The sequence below is a fragment of the Anopheles cruzii genome, chromosome 3 (genome assembly GCF_943734635.1).
Source record: "Anopheles cruzii chromosome 3, idAnoCruzAS_RS32_06, whole genome shotgun sequence".
NCBI classification, from domain to species: domain Eukaryota; kingdom Metazoa; phylum Arthropoda; class Insecta; order Diptera; family Culicidae; genus Anopheles; species Anopheles cruzii.
The window spans coordinates 54,825,534-54,843,636 of record NC_069145.1 but is presented as its reverse complement, the minus strand read 5'-3'; the positions used below and the strand labels follow the sequence as shown (position 1 = coordinate 54,843,636).

General features: G+C 46.8%; 4 protein-coding genes across 5 annotated transcripts; 1 reads left to right on the top strand and 3 right to left on the bottom strand.

Annotated features, from left to right (window-relative positions):
• Nucleotides 1-376: 376 nt before the first annotated feature.
• Nucleotides 377-8,550, bottom strand: LOC128275529 (monocarboxylate transporter 10). Of its 2 annotated transcripts, XM_053014068.1 has the most exons (4): nt 7,885-8,550; nt 2,437-3,567; nt 2,033-2,104; nt 377-962 (listed from the first exon to the last, which is right to left on the bottom strand). In XM_053014068.1, exons 1-4 carry the CDS (start codon nt 8,189-8,191, stop codon nt 928-930), a joined length of 1,545 nt encoding a protein of 514 aa, XP_052870028.1. In that variant the 5' UTR covers nt 8,192-8,550; the 3' UTR covers nt 377-927. The 2 variants fall into 2 exon arrangements, with proteins under 2 accessions (XP_052870028.1, XP_052870029.1); XM_053014069.1 differs by lacking the exon at nt 2,033-2,104.
• Nucleotides 8,551-12,184: 3,634 nt separating this feature from the next.
• LOC128272224 (E3 UFM1-protein ligase 1 homolog) lies at nt 12,185-15,241 on the bottom strand. The gene is made up of 5 exons (XM_053009991.1): nt 15,126-15,241; nt 13,607-15,070; nt 13,065-13,529; nt 12,536-12,747; nt 12,185-12,446 (listed from the first exon to the last, which is right to left on the bottom strand). The coding sequence occupies exons 1-5, from the start codon at nt 15,200-15,202 to the stop codon at nt 12,295-12,297; spliced, it is 2,370 nt and encodes a 789-aa protein (XP_052865951.1). The 5' UTR covers nt 15,203-15,241; the 3' UTR covers nt 12,185-12,294.
• A 436-nt stretch (nt 15,242-15,677) lies between these two features.
• LOC128275159 (ribonuclease H2 subunit A) lies at nt 15,678-16,744 on the top strand. The gene is made up of 2 exons (XM_053013566.1): nt 15,678-15,861; nt 15,925-16,744. The coding sequence occupies exons 1-2, from the start codon at nt 15,678-15,680 to the stop codon at nt 16,716-16,718; spliced, it is 978 nt and encodes a 325-aa protein (XP_052869526.1). The 3' UTR covers nt 16,719-16,744.
• Nucleotides 16,745-16,788: 44 nt separating this feature from the next.
• LOC128275161 (60S acidic ribosomal protein P1) lies at nt 16,789-17,803 on the bottom strand. Its single transcript, XM_053013567.1, has 3 exons — nt 17,625-17,803; nt 17,068-17,323; nt 16,789-16,989 (listed from the first exon to the last, which is right to left on the bottom strand). Exons 1-3 carry the CDS (start codon nt 17,697-17,699, stop codon nt 16,976-16,978), a joined length of 345 nt encoding a protein of 114 aa, XP_052869527.1. The 5' UTR covers nt 17,700-17,803; the 3' UTR covers nt 16,789-16,975.
• Nucleotides 17,804-18,103: the final 300 nt, after the last annotated feature.

Below are 18,103 nucleotides of genomic sequence, written 5' to 3'. Positions count from 1 at the left end.
GAAAAGAATTATCGCAAAAAGAAGTGTGAAGCCGCAGAAAGTTCGCCAGACGGATGGGAAATTGAAGTCTTTTAAACTCATATCGATTTGGATCATTGGTTTCCTCGGAATGAAAACTATGTAGTGTATTTAAAATATTCGTGGGTATGCTGACAAATTTACGCTGAAAACGTCTACACAGCCTTCAGTACACTAAATAGTAAAAATCTTCCTATAACTTGAAGATCAACCATACTTAACGAAAACTAAATTATCCTCTTTTTAGCTGATCCAATTATCAAATTGCTGAACAAGCCAAACATTTGCATCAACGTAATATTCATTTTTCGGATCTTTAAAAACGGAACAAATGTGTGCTATTGAAGATCTTTGTCAATTTATTCAGATTCGGTTCTAGTTTTATCCCCATTCCCCATTCTCCCCATAAAAACTCTAATTACATTTCAGTATTCTACAACAATCAAAATATTTATCAGTTTCGTCTACAGAATTACACTCTATTTACTAGAACATAAATATTGTACGAAAGCGAGGCTTTGTACCTGGACAGTGTATTCTTGTTTGAAATGCATTTTGCGGACAACGCAATTCATAGTATATCTTTTCACTTTCATACTACATTTTCTTTCTTCCATGGTATTCATGTTTTTGTCTTTCTGCCTATCTTTGTAGCTATCTATTTGGTGCATTCACACAAATACACTCTCGTCTTGTTGAGTATGTGGCCTAGTACAGGGCAGCATTCACCGACTACTAAACTATCTACACAACAAAAATAAAACAAAACAATGATCCCTAGCTACGAGAATCCTTTTGGTATCTTTTGTTCGCCGCATTTAATTTGCCAATGATACGTTTCCTATAGCACTCCTTCATTTCGTACCTGTGTTAACGGTCTTTACTTCACTTTCTCTCCGTGGCCCATTCTTACCCCGTTTCATTCTTATCCACGGTTAGCGATTCTGGAAGTAAAGGATTGCATCCAAAGGGTTTGATTAAATTTTGTTTTTCATTGTTTTTGTAGTTTCTTGCATACACAAACGAAACACATCAAGTGTGATTAATTAGCGTACGTCAAGCGAAGCAGAAAGCGGCCACGACAAGCATAGGTGTAACATTCTAGCATTCTAGCAGTGGTCGGGTGCAGCGCGTACACAAAGCCACAATAAGCAGTTGAAAGCAACAGTGATAGCAGGCGATAGTGGGTTAGAGGCTAGGGCTAAGTGTCTACTCTAAGTGTTGAGCGTTCCGCCATTCCGGCTTTGTTGGTGCGAAATATTTACATAAACATACGATCACTGGTCTCTGTCAATCGCTTAATCGCGTGTCCCGCTTTTCCCATTCATGACCACGTCCGAGAAGGTTCAGAGAGGGATGCGTTTGCCGATCGAACGGTTGTCATCGTAACCGTTTCTTCTCTTCCAACAGCCCCTTCGCATTACGCCAAAGGTGTCGATGCGTAGTCTGTAGTTGTGCTTGCGCTGGTTTAATAACAGAACCAACTGATAGTCAGATTTAGTCCATGTGCCTGACTACTTCCGTTATCAGGCGCAAAAGTGGTACCAGCCCTTCTGATGCTAGGGCTAATGGAACAATTACGATCGTAGTAGATCAAACTACGATCATCTTGTGGACCACGGACATAGTTCTGGACACTCAGAACTCCAATCGTCCAGTGGACGACACCATGAAGTAACGATTAGTTTCTAGGAGTGCAAAACCTAAACACGAGCGAATGGCTGCAGTCGCTTGACTCTTGGTCAACCGCCTTATACTCTGTACTGTATGACTTCATCTACTGTGACAGGTTAGCTTAAGCGAAATGCGATTGACCATAGCCAAAAGCGTAGAAGCGAGATCACACAGGAAAGCTGTGTTTGGTGGGAAGCATGGCTCCGGGCTGACTAGAGGTTGCCGTAACAATACTTGCGCTCGGCGTACGACCGAAACACAGGATTGTCCGCTATGTAAGCTTCAAGCACCAGGGACGACACGGGTGCATAAGTGAGTAGTGGTGATTTTGCATTAATACCTGAACTGGCCAACGTTGCCCGGCGCTCGAGCTGCAGCTGCCCTCCCAGCGGCTTGGCATTGGCCGGGTTTTCTGTAAGTAAGAAAAGCAAAATGGCGCATGGAAGAGAAGCTCATTCAGCGTGATGATGATGGAAACGATGGGTCGTTACTTCCTATCATTGTTTTGTTTTCTGGAAACATGGCAAGTAAAATTCACAAAATAACCTAGATTTAACTGGATCAAATAGAGCTAAACTTCAGATTGGGTCAGAACAGTTGGAGAGGTTTTTATCATGATGGAGACAGTTAGTAGGTTGCATTTTCTGCCATGCTGCTCTCGAATGGTTACTATACTAAACAGCAATTCCTACGAACATGCTTGCAAATAGTGGGTCTTGTCGGCCACCATTTGTGGGCACCTACCACAGTCCCAGGCATTGTGAGCCAAAGGTTCCAGTCTCGGCTCCGCTACGCTGCTCTTCTTCGATTCATCATCCTTCACGCACCGGATCAGGAACATCGTGCTGGCACCAAACAGTGGCGGGATGCCGGCCAAAATGAACGGCAAACGGTACGAACCGGTCTGATCGTAGAGCATTCCGGCAACGGGTGGCCCAAGTGTCAGTGGCAACGAGCACATACCCAACAGGAAACCGATCGCTTGCGTAGCTCCCCGTGGTCCGCAAAGGTCGTACGCAATGGGGCCCAGTAACGAGATGAAGCATCCGTCGAACAGACCCATCGCCAGCGTGATGGCCAGCAGCAGCGGAAATGAGCCCGTGGCCGGAAGACACATCGTGAGCGTGCCGATCAGTACGAACGACATCTGCTGCAGAAGTACCCGGTTGACGCGTGGCATGTCGGCGATGAACCCGAAGATCAGCCGGCCCAACCCGGATGTTATGCCTATGCACATGACCGGCAGGTTCTCACCCTCGCCCGGGAAGTTGTCCTGCACGAACTTTCCCATGTGCACGTACGGGACGAAGTACCCGAACAGAGCGATCGGGATCGAGACGGCCCAGATGATGTAGCGACGCTTCTTCCAGTTGTCGAAGTTGATGAACGACCGCAGGAAAGTGTTCACGGCGGAACGGCCGGGCTTTATCTTCGGCGGCGGTGGCGGTGGTTGCAGCGGCTTGTACAGCAGGGCACAGAATATCACGAAGCTGGAGATGACGGCCAGGATGCGGAAGGACGTGGCGAGTCCCGTGTGCTGCACCAGGTAGTCCAGGCAGACGGGCATTATGGCGGTGAACACACTGGAGCCGGCCGTAACGACACCGTTCACCATCCCGAGATACCGCTTGAAGTAGTGGCCGAGGATGGCTAGGGAGGGCGTGTAAGCCAGTGCGGCACCCAGCCCGAACATGATACCGTAGGTAAAGTACAGCGCGGCCACACTGTGCGTGAAGAATGACGAAAGGAACATGCCGCCGCACGTTAGCAGTCCGCCAATGAAGGTGGTCCGGCGGAGACCAATCTTGTCGGTGAGAATACCGGCAACGGGCGAGAGCAGAAATGTCGTGCCGATGGTAAGTGATCCAACCAGTGCTGAGGGTGGTAAAGAAAACATGTCTTAGTTGGAATCTAAGCTAATTTGATAACACTGCGTATTTGGCGTTCGGAGCGGACGAAAGCTCGTTTTTTTTAGCTCGACTAAACCGATTGAGATTGATAAGTTTTTCACAACAGTCACTTTATCGTTCCCACTTTCTATAATTAACTAATACATTTTTTATTCTTTCTAGATCTTCCATGTCTTGTTTACGAATGTTCGGTGCTATTGATCAACTACCGATCCCGATCGGCAAGTTTAGCTGTTGGCGAGCTATTATCACTAATGAGCGGAAGAACATTATTTCCATGATTCGCTTTATTTCGCTGATTCCTGTTATCGGCAAACGCAGATGTTATTTTCTGCCACTGCGTACAGTGGACAATGTTGAAGATTATTTATTTTGTGTGCCTCTATTTCATAACCGCGTCGGCAGCAGTAGACTCTAAGGCCGCGTTTGACCGTCAAGACAAGTTGGGCACGTGACACTGCAAAGCGCTTCCTGAACAGTTTCCAAGGAAAGAGCTAATGTTCCAGGTTCCATTGTTTTTCGGCACCAACAGTTCACTAACCGCCGGAGCTGACCGACACTGATGGCTGATACTATGCTATGATTGATTGGTAGCGTAATTGAATTTATGCTGTTGTTGTGCTAAACGCTGTCGGTCACTCATGTCCAACGCAGTGTCGTATGGCAACAGAACAAATCTGGCGCTCTGATGTACGACGGATCGGAGCAAACATGAAACATAATCCGACGCACGACGGCGACAAGGCTTCCGATCGGCTTAGGCCGATTGTTGGCCCCGTTTGCTGGCACGACGCGCCTCCAGGGTTTTGTGGACGATAATATGAGGAACAATGTGGCCAAGACCGGCGAACGGTAAAGGCGTAAAACGAGATATGTTGTATGCTTCAGTGTTTGTGCGTTAAACTTTCTGAAACTTTTTTTCTGCGTCTACGCCGTGGTCAGCTGGTGTGCGTTGTGGTTTTACCGTGAAGCCTTAGTATGACGATTGCCACCACACGGTAGTACGTCAGAAGGTGACTATAAATATTTACGGGAGCTATGTCACGACGGAATGGAATTTTCTATGAATGGGCAACAAACGATGCTTGGCGAAAAAACATTGGAAGCTTCTCAATATGCATATATCTTATGCTGGATGAGTATTTCTCATTTGCTGTTTCTGTAAAGTTCTGGAAACCTGGTTTAATGTTCAACATGCTGCATATTGGCTGATTGCGTGCCTACAAGCGTAAGTATTAGAATAGCCTTTGAAATAAATCAACGATGGAAACAATTTCTATTTCTGGAAAGTAACCTTAACTTTAAACATTTATAAAACAGTGTCAAACAAGAGCTCACAACCGGTAAGGTGATGCAAATTTTGTAGCCATGGCTGTTCTAGTCACATGCCAGCAACTGTAACCGTATGCCAATGTTGATTTAGCAAATATGAGCCACGTCTTTCTACAAACAAGCTAACGCAATGCGGAAACAGACGTGACTCACACACACTCGGCGCTATGATAGAGAAAATAAGCACCTGTAGTCCATGAATTATTTAGAAGATCAAACATGTTTAGACCCTGTTGACGCTTCCACGGCTGGAGTACGACATTCTGGGGCGAGATACGCAGCAACTGTCCGTGTATGCATCTGAGCACACCTTCTTAACGTTATGCAACTGTTGAGCTGGAGCTGTGATTACATTCTACACTTAACCTTGGCCATTTGAACAGAGGAATTCAATCAGAGCACATAAACCTAGGAAAGTGTAGAACTATCTAGCCTTTCGAACATAACATAGGCAGATCCAAACCATACCATGCTTACCAGTCCACATCGTATCCGGTTCGTATTGTAATTTATTTGAGCGTATCGAAGTTATCAAATATGCTATCCTCGAGTTCTATTCCAGGCCAACAATAATTTGGCCGCCATGCAACAAGTAATAAAAAAGAGGCCTCCCGCGGGGCCTTTTCTAAATTTGGACAATTGTTTCGATCGATACTATGCAACGGTTGTATTGGGACAACACGTAAGACACGCTCGCCCCTCGCCAGTCAAGAAGTCAATCGAATAATCTATCAATTGAGCCAACCCCGATCGTATCGCAAGTCGCTCGTTTGATCAATCGACCAGACGACGATCGAATGGTGGGATCGTTTCAATTTCTTAAATTCCCCTTCCGCCTAACTCGACAGGCTCGGTTTTCTTCGGTGGCCGCTACGATCAATTGATCATGGATGATGAAACGGGCATGAAAGAGGCGTAGAATTCTCGTACTACCGCTTGACGCCAGTCAAAGAATGATTGTCACTTGTCAATGGTCCACCGCGGATGTTTTATCACCACGTTCGCAAGTGGTCAAAGTTGCGCACATTGCTGACCTGACGCTCGTAAGAGTTGGGCGTCTGTCGATATCGGCGGAAGTTCGGCGCCAAATCATGCAGTCAGTCCTGTAACTGGCAAGTACGGAAGCAGTCGCTCATGCGTCAGCTTTCCATTCAACGCCCCAACGGATGACGTTTGGGGGCAAACGATGAATCCTCAGACTTCGCTCCGAGGGGTCCGACATACGACGACAAACCAGTTGACAAGACCACAGACACGACGGGAAAAGCCGTTGACATTATTTTTCCCGCAAAATTAACCCCCAAAAAGGGGCCACTGCACTATGGGTCGGCTTGCGTCTGAAGTTGCGAATTGTATACCGTCACCGTCACTCCGTCCACCACAAACCCTTCGTCCTGTTTGGCGTTTTGCGACGTAAAAATTGAAAAATCTATTTTTATGAGTTCGTTGTTTCTCGTCGTCAATCTTATGCTGTGATGCTGTACGCCACAAAAAAGGGGGCTCGTTCGACCACGAATCAGATCGTGTATTTGTTTTCTAGACGGTCAGCCGGTAGGAGGGATGTTTTCATACCCAGCGATCGATCTCTTTTCGGTGTCTTATTCATTGTTTATTCCGCATGGTTCGTGTACCATTATCGAATGCATTGTTTCCGACGGACACACAAGAAACTGCTCAGCACATTTGCTGTACAGCTGCTCTGTACCATCATCTCGGCATATTATTGTCCATAAACTCAGCGGTGATCGATGGCCGAGGTGTGCGCGATTCCAGCCACCATGTTGCTCCATGTTTTCCAGCCTCTCCACCACGTGACCATCGGTCACTCTAATCGTGCCTATTAAAAGACGCCGTCTATTTAAAGTGGGTTCGGCTCCTCCGCGGAATCACACTTGAGATGCGTAGATTTCGGCTCGGAATAGAAACAACACCGCACAATAATCGCAATATCTACACTCTGCAAGCAGATAACGGCTCCAGGGAGACGCGCCCACTAGACCCCGTAGGCCTGGCAACACGTCCACGTCCAGGTTCTGTTGTTGTTTACCGAAATGAGTTAATCCCGCCTGCAAGCTCCACGGTAAACGGGGCATAAAAGCTGCCGCAAGTCACTCCCATCAGGTGCGCTAATTTGATGCGAATTATATTTGCATATAATTTTGCGCACACACCCCGTGCCCGCTCCTGGAGTGGCATTCCGGAGGTTGGGTGTTTTGACATAACTTGCGTCCACCGGTCGTAAATATACTAACTTTAAGCACAGTGCTTGAGTGCTGAGTTCTTTAGTGTACGTCCGCTGATAAACCCAAACTGAGGCTAGGTGGTGCGCATTATACGACACTTGGAATGTCAGCCACCAATGGTTGCTAACTCATCGGTGGTTGCTAACAAGAGGTATTTATTGCAAGCTCTACTGCCGGTCATTAAACTTGCGCTGCCAGTTATGCAAGCCATCACTCGCTGGACTTTTGCATTTGCACGCGGGGTAATTGAGCCTGCCGCAGATGTAAGTTAATTGCTGATCCTTACCCCGAAAACCGTTCCCACCCGGAGATAGAGTGCCGGGAAGCCGTCCGTTCCTATCAGTAATCAAATTATTGCATGTGGCTTATCACCTCTCACAGCACTACTGAGCACTCCCGGGTGTACCGCATATGTTCCCGTTTCGCTGGTTTACTTTGCCATCTCCTCTTCGCGTATAGGTCACGTTTGGTAGATGAACTTCTCCGAAGCAAATGCCGTTAATTAAACCACACAAAAAATTCGATTACTTCGCAAAGGATTTGTTGGACTGCGAAGCGTTAGGGAATTTTCCATCAATGTTACATCAGCCAAGGGATTGGCCGGCATTGCCTGAATGTCGAATCACACCATTCGGCTCATGGTTCGCGAGGAATGATAGAAGTGTGTTGTTCCCGCAAGTAAATCACCATCCGCCTCCATCGCTCACCTGCTTTGCTGGACGCTTCGTTGTCGCCGATCTCTTGCAGTTGCTTCTGCAGACTGAGGTAAACCACGCTGTAAGTATTGATCACTCCGAACAGGACGCCGTTGCAGAGGAAAGCACCCACCATGACTAGCCAGGCGCGGGTTCCCCCATCCGGTGGTTCGTGCATCCCACCGTGATCGAGTAGTGGGACGGCCGATTTCTTGTCTCCCGGGCCCCCATTTAGCTGTGGGTGATGTCCGTTCGCCGTGGCCCCTTTCACGATCACCGGCGCCACACCGTCCGCAACGATACGCGTATTCTCTGTCATACCGGACACCACCAGGATCTTTTGGCAAGAGTTTAAAGCTTCACTTGTGGACCGCGTGTCCAAACGATCGATTATCGGTCCGATTGAACACTTTCACTCATTCACAGGGTTACCGTGAAGGCGATCGCACGTACAATCTGAATTGACAGAGAGTAACTCAGAGGGGCCTACAATCCATCACGCATACTTCACAGCACCGGCACAGGAAGATCCAGGAAGCACTCGAGTCCCGTGGGCTGGACACTCTGATCGATCAGACACTCTGATCGCACAAATTGAGGACAGGCAGACGGCCGATGTTAAAGGCGAAGTAGACTGGGTACGGTGTCGAGCTAGTAGAAAAACCTTGTCCTCGCCCGACGACCAGAACGCAAGTGAAACGACGACGTTGGCGTTATGCGAACCGAACATGTCCCGGCAGCAGCTTTAAATAGAAGCAGAAGAAAGCGAATCAGTTGGCGCGACTTGGCGCGTGAGCTATCACTAAACTCCGCGCAAGTATACACAAACACACACGAATTATAGTCACACTGTGACGCATACTTCTGACACGTTAGCGTGTGCGTACACTAGCGAAGATAGTACTCGCACGCGGTCGATCGGTCCAGCGCTCGGTTCGGAAGTACTCTTCGGATCCGAAGTGAAACCACCCCCAAAGCGCCCTTTGGCGGAACGAATTGATAAGTTACTACACGTTGTTGCGCACATGAATGGTGGTGCCAATGGTTATCAACGCTAACTTTTTGAGTTTTCAAAAGAATGTTTGCATTTCAAAATATTCAAACACAGCAACTTTATTTCGACCATAGCAAATACAATGTGTTTCGTTGTTTGAGAAACCCTAATTTATTCTCTTCAATTTAACGTAACTGAAGAAACTTTTACAAACACGCTGCCCGGGTACGTGGTGACGACGCACTCTGGAATCTTGTTTATGTTGGGTTGGCGGGCAAACGAAGTGGCAGCAGAACGGTGAACCCATAAAAAAACCGCGACCAAACCGCACCGCAACCTGGTGTTTCTCATCGGTATCTGTACATCGTGAAAATCCGAGAAGCACGTGCGAAAATATGAGCCACAAAACGACACCTTGGCAGGCGCACCTACCCGGCGACACCCCGTCCCCCGTCCCCGTCTTGGTGTGGAAGGGTTTTTATCATAACATTTTTTTTGCAATGTTTGCCCATTTGAAACTCCCGCGTCCAAAGAAAACGCTGAACGTTGAATGGTGAAGTGAAACGATTAAATTTCCAGACTGGCCGTCGTGGGTGTGATCTTACGATGTCCCAACATTACCACGATTGAAGGAATGTTGGGCTGACGAGCTACAGCAACACGTTGTAGCAATAATCTATATATGTTTACACAAGTAAGATCACTGAAAAATGTTTTCAGAGTAAGTGACAGATCCGTTAGAACTCTCGGAAAACTTAAATCAATTAAAGGAAATTCAACCACACCCTTGGGAACAATACAGCAACGACAATACGATCTCAACGATAGTTTTGTTAGATATGTAGGAAAGTCCAAAAAACAGTCGATGAGCATATTAGTGGTGTTACACTATAATTATTTGTGTTATAACAGTTTGTGGCTACAAAGGATAAGAACAGTTCCATGACACCTAACCGAAAAGAAAATTTCCCTTTATCCTATCATAGGTCATCTACACGTGTTCGCCTCTAACGGCTGCAAACAATCAAATCATTGCGTGAACCTCATCATTTTAGAAATCAAAGACGATCGTTCGAATATATGAAAAAAAATCGCAACCAGCTGTCGGCAACAAAAAGATTGTTTACATTTTGTCATATTCAACAGGACGAGAACGGAAACAGTAACCAAACAAATTACAGCCGGGCGGAAGTTTCCGTCTTATCTTGCTACCATTCATTGGCGATATTATGCAAGCGACCGTCGCAAGATAGTGTGTGTGCGCGATATGACGAACGCCGGCGTCTATAATTATCGATTCCGAAGCCGCCGAGCGCCGACGTCGTCGACGGATATACTATTGCTTGCCGGTGCTAATGGTTACACTACACACAATGCCGGTAGACCGTGAACGGCGCTGTACGATAAAATCGAACATCACAACATCCTTTCTTCCGCCGAGCAATAGGAAGAGAGAGGAGAGCGGCCAATGTCGTGACGCAATATCACAAACGCTGTACAGCAGACTAGCGGCGGCGTCTCCTTTAACTATTTTACCAACCCGACTCAACGTCTATTTTTAAATCCAAAATCACGTGCGGCGACTCCTTCGCTGTTCTGGCGCCCATCAGTGACCGTGAAAATGATGTTTTGCGAGCGCCCTCTAAACACACCACATTTCGTGTGTGGAGCTACGCAACCGAACCGCGTGCGGCCATACGCACGCTACGCAAACAGAAACGGCGCGCACCCTTTCGTGAGCCAAAAAAACGCACAACTGAGTCACTTATCAACCGAAACTCCCGTTCGAATCGGGAAGGCCAAGGTTCTTATCCACGATCGCCGTATGGTGGCGAGATTACGGCGGGTTTTTCGTTACGCACCTTCATTAACGTGAATTCCTTCGGGAATACGATCGTTATCTTATCGCCTATCACCATTTACGAGGATAAAAATCAAACAAGCGCGAACCGCTCGTCGCCGTGCTGGCGTAAGCAAAGTGTGTACGTTGATTAGCAACTCACGTCAATCATGAGGCAATTTCTGCCGAATCGAACACTCCACGGCTCCACGTGGTTCAAAATGACTGAAGAAAGTGCCGTTGGTGCCACTTTTCCACTTCGGGCTCCCGAACAAATTTCCTTAGCAACGCGGCAAAATAGTAGAGTCAATACAAATAAACGAATGCACTACATGGCGCACGAGGAGCGACTATCTAACTCACACCGACAACCCTAGAAACGCATACGCGGCTTCGACACCACTTTTCTCGCGTGCGGCGACTTCTTGTTGGGACCTTTGGCCTACTCGCCAGCAAATCAATTCGCATGTCAATTCGCGCTCCCTCTTCCTCACACAGCCCAACAAACGGTCGGAAGTCTGATGAAACATTGGTGGCCCATTGAATCACTCGACAAACCGGCACCGACCCACTTTGGCTGCATACTGCGCGGGGGAACAGATTTTACTCAACACTTGCAGCTCGCGTTTCCGGTCCACCCTACTCCGGCACAATGCAGGAGTAACGTTCCACGTGCACACTAGATGGCCGTCAATTACAACCGGAGCAGACACGCGGCAAGATGCCTTGCATGCAGGAAACAGGTAGGAACCAAACCCATGCTGCCGCTGGCCAAACCACAACTACAGCCCGGTACGGTCCGGCTCATGAGAAGCGGTGCAACACTTGAACTTCATCGTAGCTCAATTTCGCTCTGAGCCCACCCAAAGCCTCTCCCGGTAGTTCCCTAGGCGACCATTGAACCACCATTTTAGCGACCTTCAGGAAGCAAACCGTGAGTCTACGTTCGTGGACGCGCTAATTTGTATACAAAAGAAACGGTATGACACTGAGATGCCGGTGCTGACCACGAGGATGTCGTCCAATTGCCGTCCCCGAAACGTGTAGCGATCGGGGGATTCTTGGTTCTAATCAGTATCAGCGTCGACACTACGACTGTGTTGGCGTTTCGTGCATCGTTGTCACGGAGGCAACAACCGAGAAACGGTACAATCCAATCAATAAACGACACCTGTTGCTTACGCCAAATCGAATGCGAATGTTGCACAACAATATTATAGTTCTCATGTTGGTAAGGAAGTTGGAAGTTTAAGGATAAGAATTTGGACACGACAAGAACGTAGAATACGTTCTCTTCGCACCTTCACGAAGATACAAAACCAAATTCAATTGTTCAAATAACTTGATTTACTCAAAAACCATAATCACAATGATCGTCAAGGAAAAATGCTAAATGTTTATTGCATCTTCTTCATCCCCATATTGAAAAATTTAAAACTATAAACAAAACAGTAATCGATTTTATTATTGTATCGCAATATCAAAATAACATACAAGCTCTGGACAGTGTGTAGCAGTATGACGAACTCCTTATTAGCAATTACCTAGAACGAAGGCGACCCATTGTTGGCTAAAGCAACATCAACCATTATTCGACCGTCGTTACACCGGACTTCTTAAAATTGTGGGCAATGTCCTTCACGAGTGGTGTCATTTCCTCCAACTGCTTAGTAATGACTTCGACGTTTGCCTTGCCTTGATCGGTGGCGCTCTCTGTGCTTAGAAGTTTCAGCACCAAGTCTAGACGAGAAACAAAAAGGAACGGAAGCATCGGATGTTGATTATTTAATATAGGCCGACTGATCCGAACATAAAACTTCTTCAATTACCATGATATGTGTTGAACATCTTCGAGTGTTCCACGCTGAGCGAGGGCTGCAAGAAGTTCAGGATGGCCGACACGTGGCGTCCGGACGCATGAAGCATAGTTTGGGTTGTAATGGTGAATACGATAAGGACCGTTAAATGAAGTACCAGTGCCGGATCGGTACAGTTGGCGAGCTGCTCGAGCAGTCCATGTTTGTGCCCCAGAATGAGAGTCCTGTGGTGGAAAAGTGAGAAAGAAAAGGAAGGCTTCAATGAACGGGATGCATTATGCTCGGAAGAGAAATGTAGCGCTATACACGATAATGTGTTTCTTCTCGACCTACGACCGACCCTTCGACTAATCTTTTTTAATTAATGATCAATTGAATGGCCACACAGAATGAAACATAATGAAACGATGCCATCGAAAATGTATGAAGCAAAAACACAGAGATGCGGTGCGTTCGGTGGAGGGTAATAGTGAATTAAAATTCGTTATCTGCTTAATTGAAGCTAATCGGACCGCCAGACGCCAGCCCCGACCCAACGTACCTATCCTTTTTCTTGTCGACCTTCTTTAACATCATGCTGCACGTTTGCATTGCCCTTTCAGTAGCTTCGAGAAAGGCATCAACCGTCTCGCTGGAACCGAGCAACTTGTTAAGGGCTTGCAATGCTTCGCGATATTCGGAATCGCACGCGTTGCTGATTTTTATACGTTGCTCGACCGTCAGTGAGTCACCGTAGTTCGTGTTTAGGTTGGACTCGGCCGCCACGTACAAACACAGTTCGTTGCAAATGTCCGTACCCAGCGATTTGAGCAGATACTTTAGCAGTTGATTCTGCACATCTTCCGCAAATAGTTTTAAACCCTTCTCGTACAGCCTAATGTCGTTGTAGAGGGTATTTAGTTTCTCCTGGATGCTGGCGTGTGTTTGGCGACGATTTTGGTTGTTCTTCTGCAACGACAGCTCATACAGTTCGTGCGCCTTGACCAACGCCTGTTTGCTAAGTGTCCTATGAAACCCCAAAACGAGAACAAATTGCTGTAATAATCGATTCATTTTTCCTTTTACCTGCAGAAATGCACTCACGGGAAGTAATGATTAGCAACATCCTTCGACAAGCTTCCCAGTCCTTCCTCGTCGAGTGCTTTCTCGACCACTTTAGCGATTTCTTTCGAGGTAATCAGTTCGAGGTGTGGCTCTTTTCCGGACTTCTTTCCACCGGCGGTTCCACCCCGGCCGATTACCGCATCTTGTTCATCGTCCGAGTCCGACACGTTACCCCGATTGCCGCGATTGTGCTTTTTCGTTGACTTTGTCTTCGTCTCACGTCCTTGCGTACCCCCACCACCCTTACCTCCTGCAGCCTTCTTGCGACGCTCTTCACGCTTATCCGTCCGCCCTTCATCTGCCGCAGCGCCTGGGTCCGCGTCCTGATGTTTCATCATCTTCTCAGCCATATACTTTTGATAGGTACCACTTTCAACCGCACGTTTCGCATGTTCATTGACGAGCTCGTGACACGGTTTAACAGCTTCGTCCATGAAGTTCACGGTCAAAATGACCGAGCCAAAAACGAACGCTTGTCGCCGCATAGCAGGCGTCAACACGTTTGCCACGATCTCATCAACGTCTTCATCGGTCAAAGCCGAGGGCAAAATCGTGCTAACGTCCAGATAAGAGCTAGTAGCGATACACTCCTCCAAGGAAGCCTTCACCTGCTCGATGAGCTTGTTGCCAATGAGGCACTTCTTGAGCGCAACCATCTTTTCCCCCGGCAACTGGTTCTGCACGAATGCTTTAACATCGCTCACGCCAAGGTTGGCAACCGATTCGTGCATAAGATATCCGTTAAGCTGATAAAAATCGTTCACCCAACGAGCCTGCATACGCGAGTAGATGTGCGGCACATATTGGCCGGCCGGCGATCGCGCCGTTACTGTACCGAGGGACGAAACCTCGTTCAGGACCATGTACAGAAGCCGTTCGGGCACTCCCGTTAAATTTAAGATTGCCGACAGTGGAGTCGGCTTCGTTATAGCAGCCAGGGCGCCCCTTATTTTGGCCTTGCTCCGATCGATGTACGACCTGGTGAAGAAAACGCTCGCGTTTGCCTGATCCTGTTTGGCGTGGATGGAACGGTTCAAATTTTTCAACACCACATCATTGAGTAGGAAGTCGGCCGGAAGATCGTATGTCACGGTTAGCTTTCCCACGTCGATCTCTCCCAGTTGTGTCAACTTTTGGTTTATCTCCGTCGCTAATCGTAGCGTGTAGCTCTTGTCGATAAGCTGACCGAGTAAAAACTTTATATCCGGCTCGTCGGCACATACTTGCTTCGCAGCATTTTCCACTTTACCGAAATCCACGTTCAAGGCGGCAGCGAGCTCCACTAAATTCACGCGACCACCGCGCAAGTACAGTTCGTCTTTTATCTCCTGCTCCAGGTGCTCTTGCGTAAGATATTCTTTCCCATCGTTGGTGAAGATGACTTGAATAAGCTGTTTTTCGATCAGCAATCGAACCACTTCAATGCAGTTTCGTTCGGAGAGTCTGCGAAATGCAGAAACATAAGAATGGAAAGTCGGATAATGACCGAACAGTTTACCTTTGCAAACTCGTGGAAAGCTGTGCTTTCTGAAAATCCGCAGCCAACCGCTTGATTTCATCCCAGTCAGACGACATTTTGGATCGAAATCGGTTTAGAGAGAAGAGTTTGGAAAGGACTTTCGAACCGTAGAAAGGAACCGAACCCGAAAAAAATTCCTAGCGATCAACTCTTCCACGCATACAATGCAAAACGTCAAACTATGTTTACTAATTTGACATCTGATTCCACCGAATGCACAGTGTTGCCAATTAACACATTATGTTTGTGAACTTTATTTATGAAATCATTACTCAACGACGAACAACGTAAAACCCCTGAACTGTTTTACGAGCAGAAGTTTTTCGTCTTTATCTCAAAACTACAAAATACGTGTTCACGGCCATTTAGGAATAAATAGAATTAATTTCAAATCGATAAACAAATGGAAACGTTAGTTCTGGCAACACTGCCGACCCATGTGTTTTGATGATTCGCGCGGTAAATCGGCATTGAAGAAATATAATATCCACGGAAAAGGATTTCGTATCCATTTTTTGTAAAAGCGCCACAATGGATAAAGAAATAAACACCGAGAGTAAAGCATCGAAAATAGACGGTTTAGGAACGCTAGGACCATACATTGTGCAACAGGACAATGCTAAAAACTTTGTCTACATGTCCAACGTTCCACAACTGTGTCAGGACGAACCTTGCATGCTCGGCGTCGACGAAGCAGGCCGTGGCCCCGTGCTTGGTAAGTGAGCTGTTCTTTGATTTATTGGCAGTATTTGCATCGATGTTTTGGGTTCCTTTGTAGGTCCAATGGTGTACGGGATTGCATTTTGCCCGCTTTCCAAAAAAGAGGTTCTCAAAACACTTGGCTTTGCCGATTCGAAACAGCTAACGGAGGAAAAGCGAGATCAAATATTTGACGACATGAACCGAAAAGATTACGCCATGGAAGCAATCGGTTGGGCCATCGAAGCCATCTCTCCAAACACCATCTCCACGAGCATGCTGAGGCGCACAAAACATTCACTGAACGAAGTATCCATGGATTCGGCGATCGGATTGATCCAGGCCGCCATCGATGCTGGGGTGAACATCGCGGAAGTGTACGTGGACACGGTCGGGCCACCGGAAAAGTATCAGGCCAAACTGAAGGATATTTTTCCGAAGTTTAAAATTACTGTGGCCAAAAAAGCCGATAGTACTTATCCGATCGTATCGGCGGCCAGTATCGCTGCAAAAGTGACCCGTGATCACGCGTTAAAAGTGTGGCAGTTCCGTGAACGGGAAAATGAAGCACAAAACTCCTTCGGAAGCGGCTACCCAGGCGACCCGGTGACGAAGCGCTTCCTTGGTGACATTGATCTTGTTTTCGGTTATCCGCGACTGGTACGGTTCAGCTGGTCCACGGCTGGCAACGCACTGGAGAAAAAGGCGTTCGATATGGAGTTTGACGATGCGGACGATGCGAAAGGTGCCCAAGCCAAGGCCACATATGGTAGCGAAAAATTATCAAAATACTTTTCTGCATCTAAAAACGAGACCAGGAAAAGGAATGAATATTTTCGAGAGCGATGTTTGGAGCATGTTGAAGACTTTTAGAAACGGAAATAAACTTAATTTATCCGATGGAACACATAAACACAAACCCATTTATTTTCGAATGTATACTTTCTAAACACGTTTGTTTTCGCTGATTTACATCAATATTTTATTCAAATTAATGTTTTGAACCAAATATGCACAAAAGAATTGTACACGGAATTCAAAAATGCATAATACAATTACGCATTAAATGGCACGGCAAAGAGAAGGGTGCTCCCTTTGACCGTCGTGCCATCCAGCACGGTGAGAAAGATCTAACCGAAGAGACCTGCGGGAAGAGTCAACGGACGGAACAGCGAATTAATGAGCATGCCAATCAAAGAACGGGTAACTTCAATACACTTACCGAATCCCATGTCATCATCGGATTCCTCTGGCTCTTCTTCCTTCTTCTCCTCCTTCTTTTCAGCGGCAGCCGGAGCAGCAGCGCTAGCAGCCGCACCACCAGCCGGGGCACCGCCACCACCGGATCCAACACCGGAGCCGATGCTCGTGATCAGGCTCTTGACATCAATGCCCTCCAGAGCCTTGGCAAACAGACCAGGCCAGTACGGTTCGACATCAACGCCGGCAGCTTTCAGGATGGTCGAGATCTTCTCATCCTGTTGGATAGAAGGAGCAGTATAGGAATGAGTTGGCATTAGAATAAATCGCAAGTAAACATTCTCTAGAAGCCATAACCTAGTATTTACACTCTGGACCGGTGTATTGTGTGGAACATTTCAAACTACAAAGCAAAAGCAAAAGTAATTCAACTTTGTATACCGAAGGATTACAGCGGGTACCACTAAGGACTACTTTCTCGAATTGAGTCACAAGCTTAAAAATAAATGCGATTCCGGACAGAAGGTAACATTCGCTTCCGAACCAGGTGAATAACAATACGTAGCAGCAAAAACTTACCGTCACGGCAACATCGTCATCGACGAGAATCAGTGCCGAGTAAACACAGGCTAGTTCAGCTTTGTTAAGAGCCATTTTAGGGGTGGTTTTTATTCAGTAAAACCGTGCAAGTCGTCAAAAATTGACCTTAGCTCGGTTGAGAACACTGCACAGTTTCACGACACAATCGAGAAAGAGAACGAATTTGGACAGAACAACGGAAGCCAACAATGCGTTTCATTTGACAGCACGTCGTTTTCTGCAAGAAAAGTTCCCGGTACATTTTTCTGCCAAGAAAGCGCCGCTAAACGCAAAGTTTGTCACGTTCGAGACAGCCAAAAATTTATGGAAAAATTGAAGCTGATTTTTCTTTTGTCTACCTTAAATTAATTTAAATCTTTTCTATACATAAGAAACTGCTTAAGCATCTTTTTAATGTGCTTGCTTGGACATGGTTTGGAATTTTGGTTTCTTTCTGTTGCATTGTCAGAAAACGCACT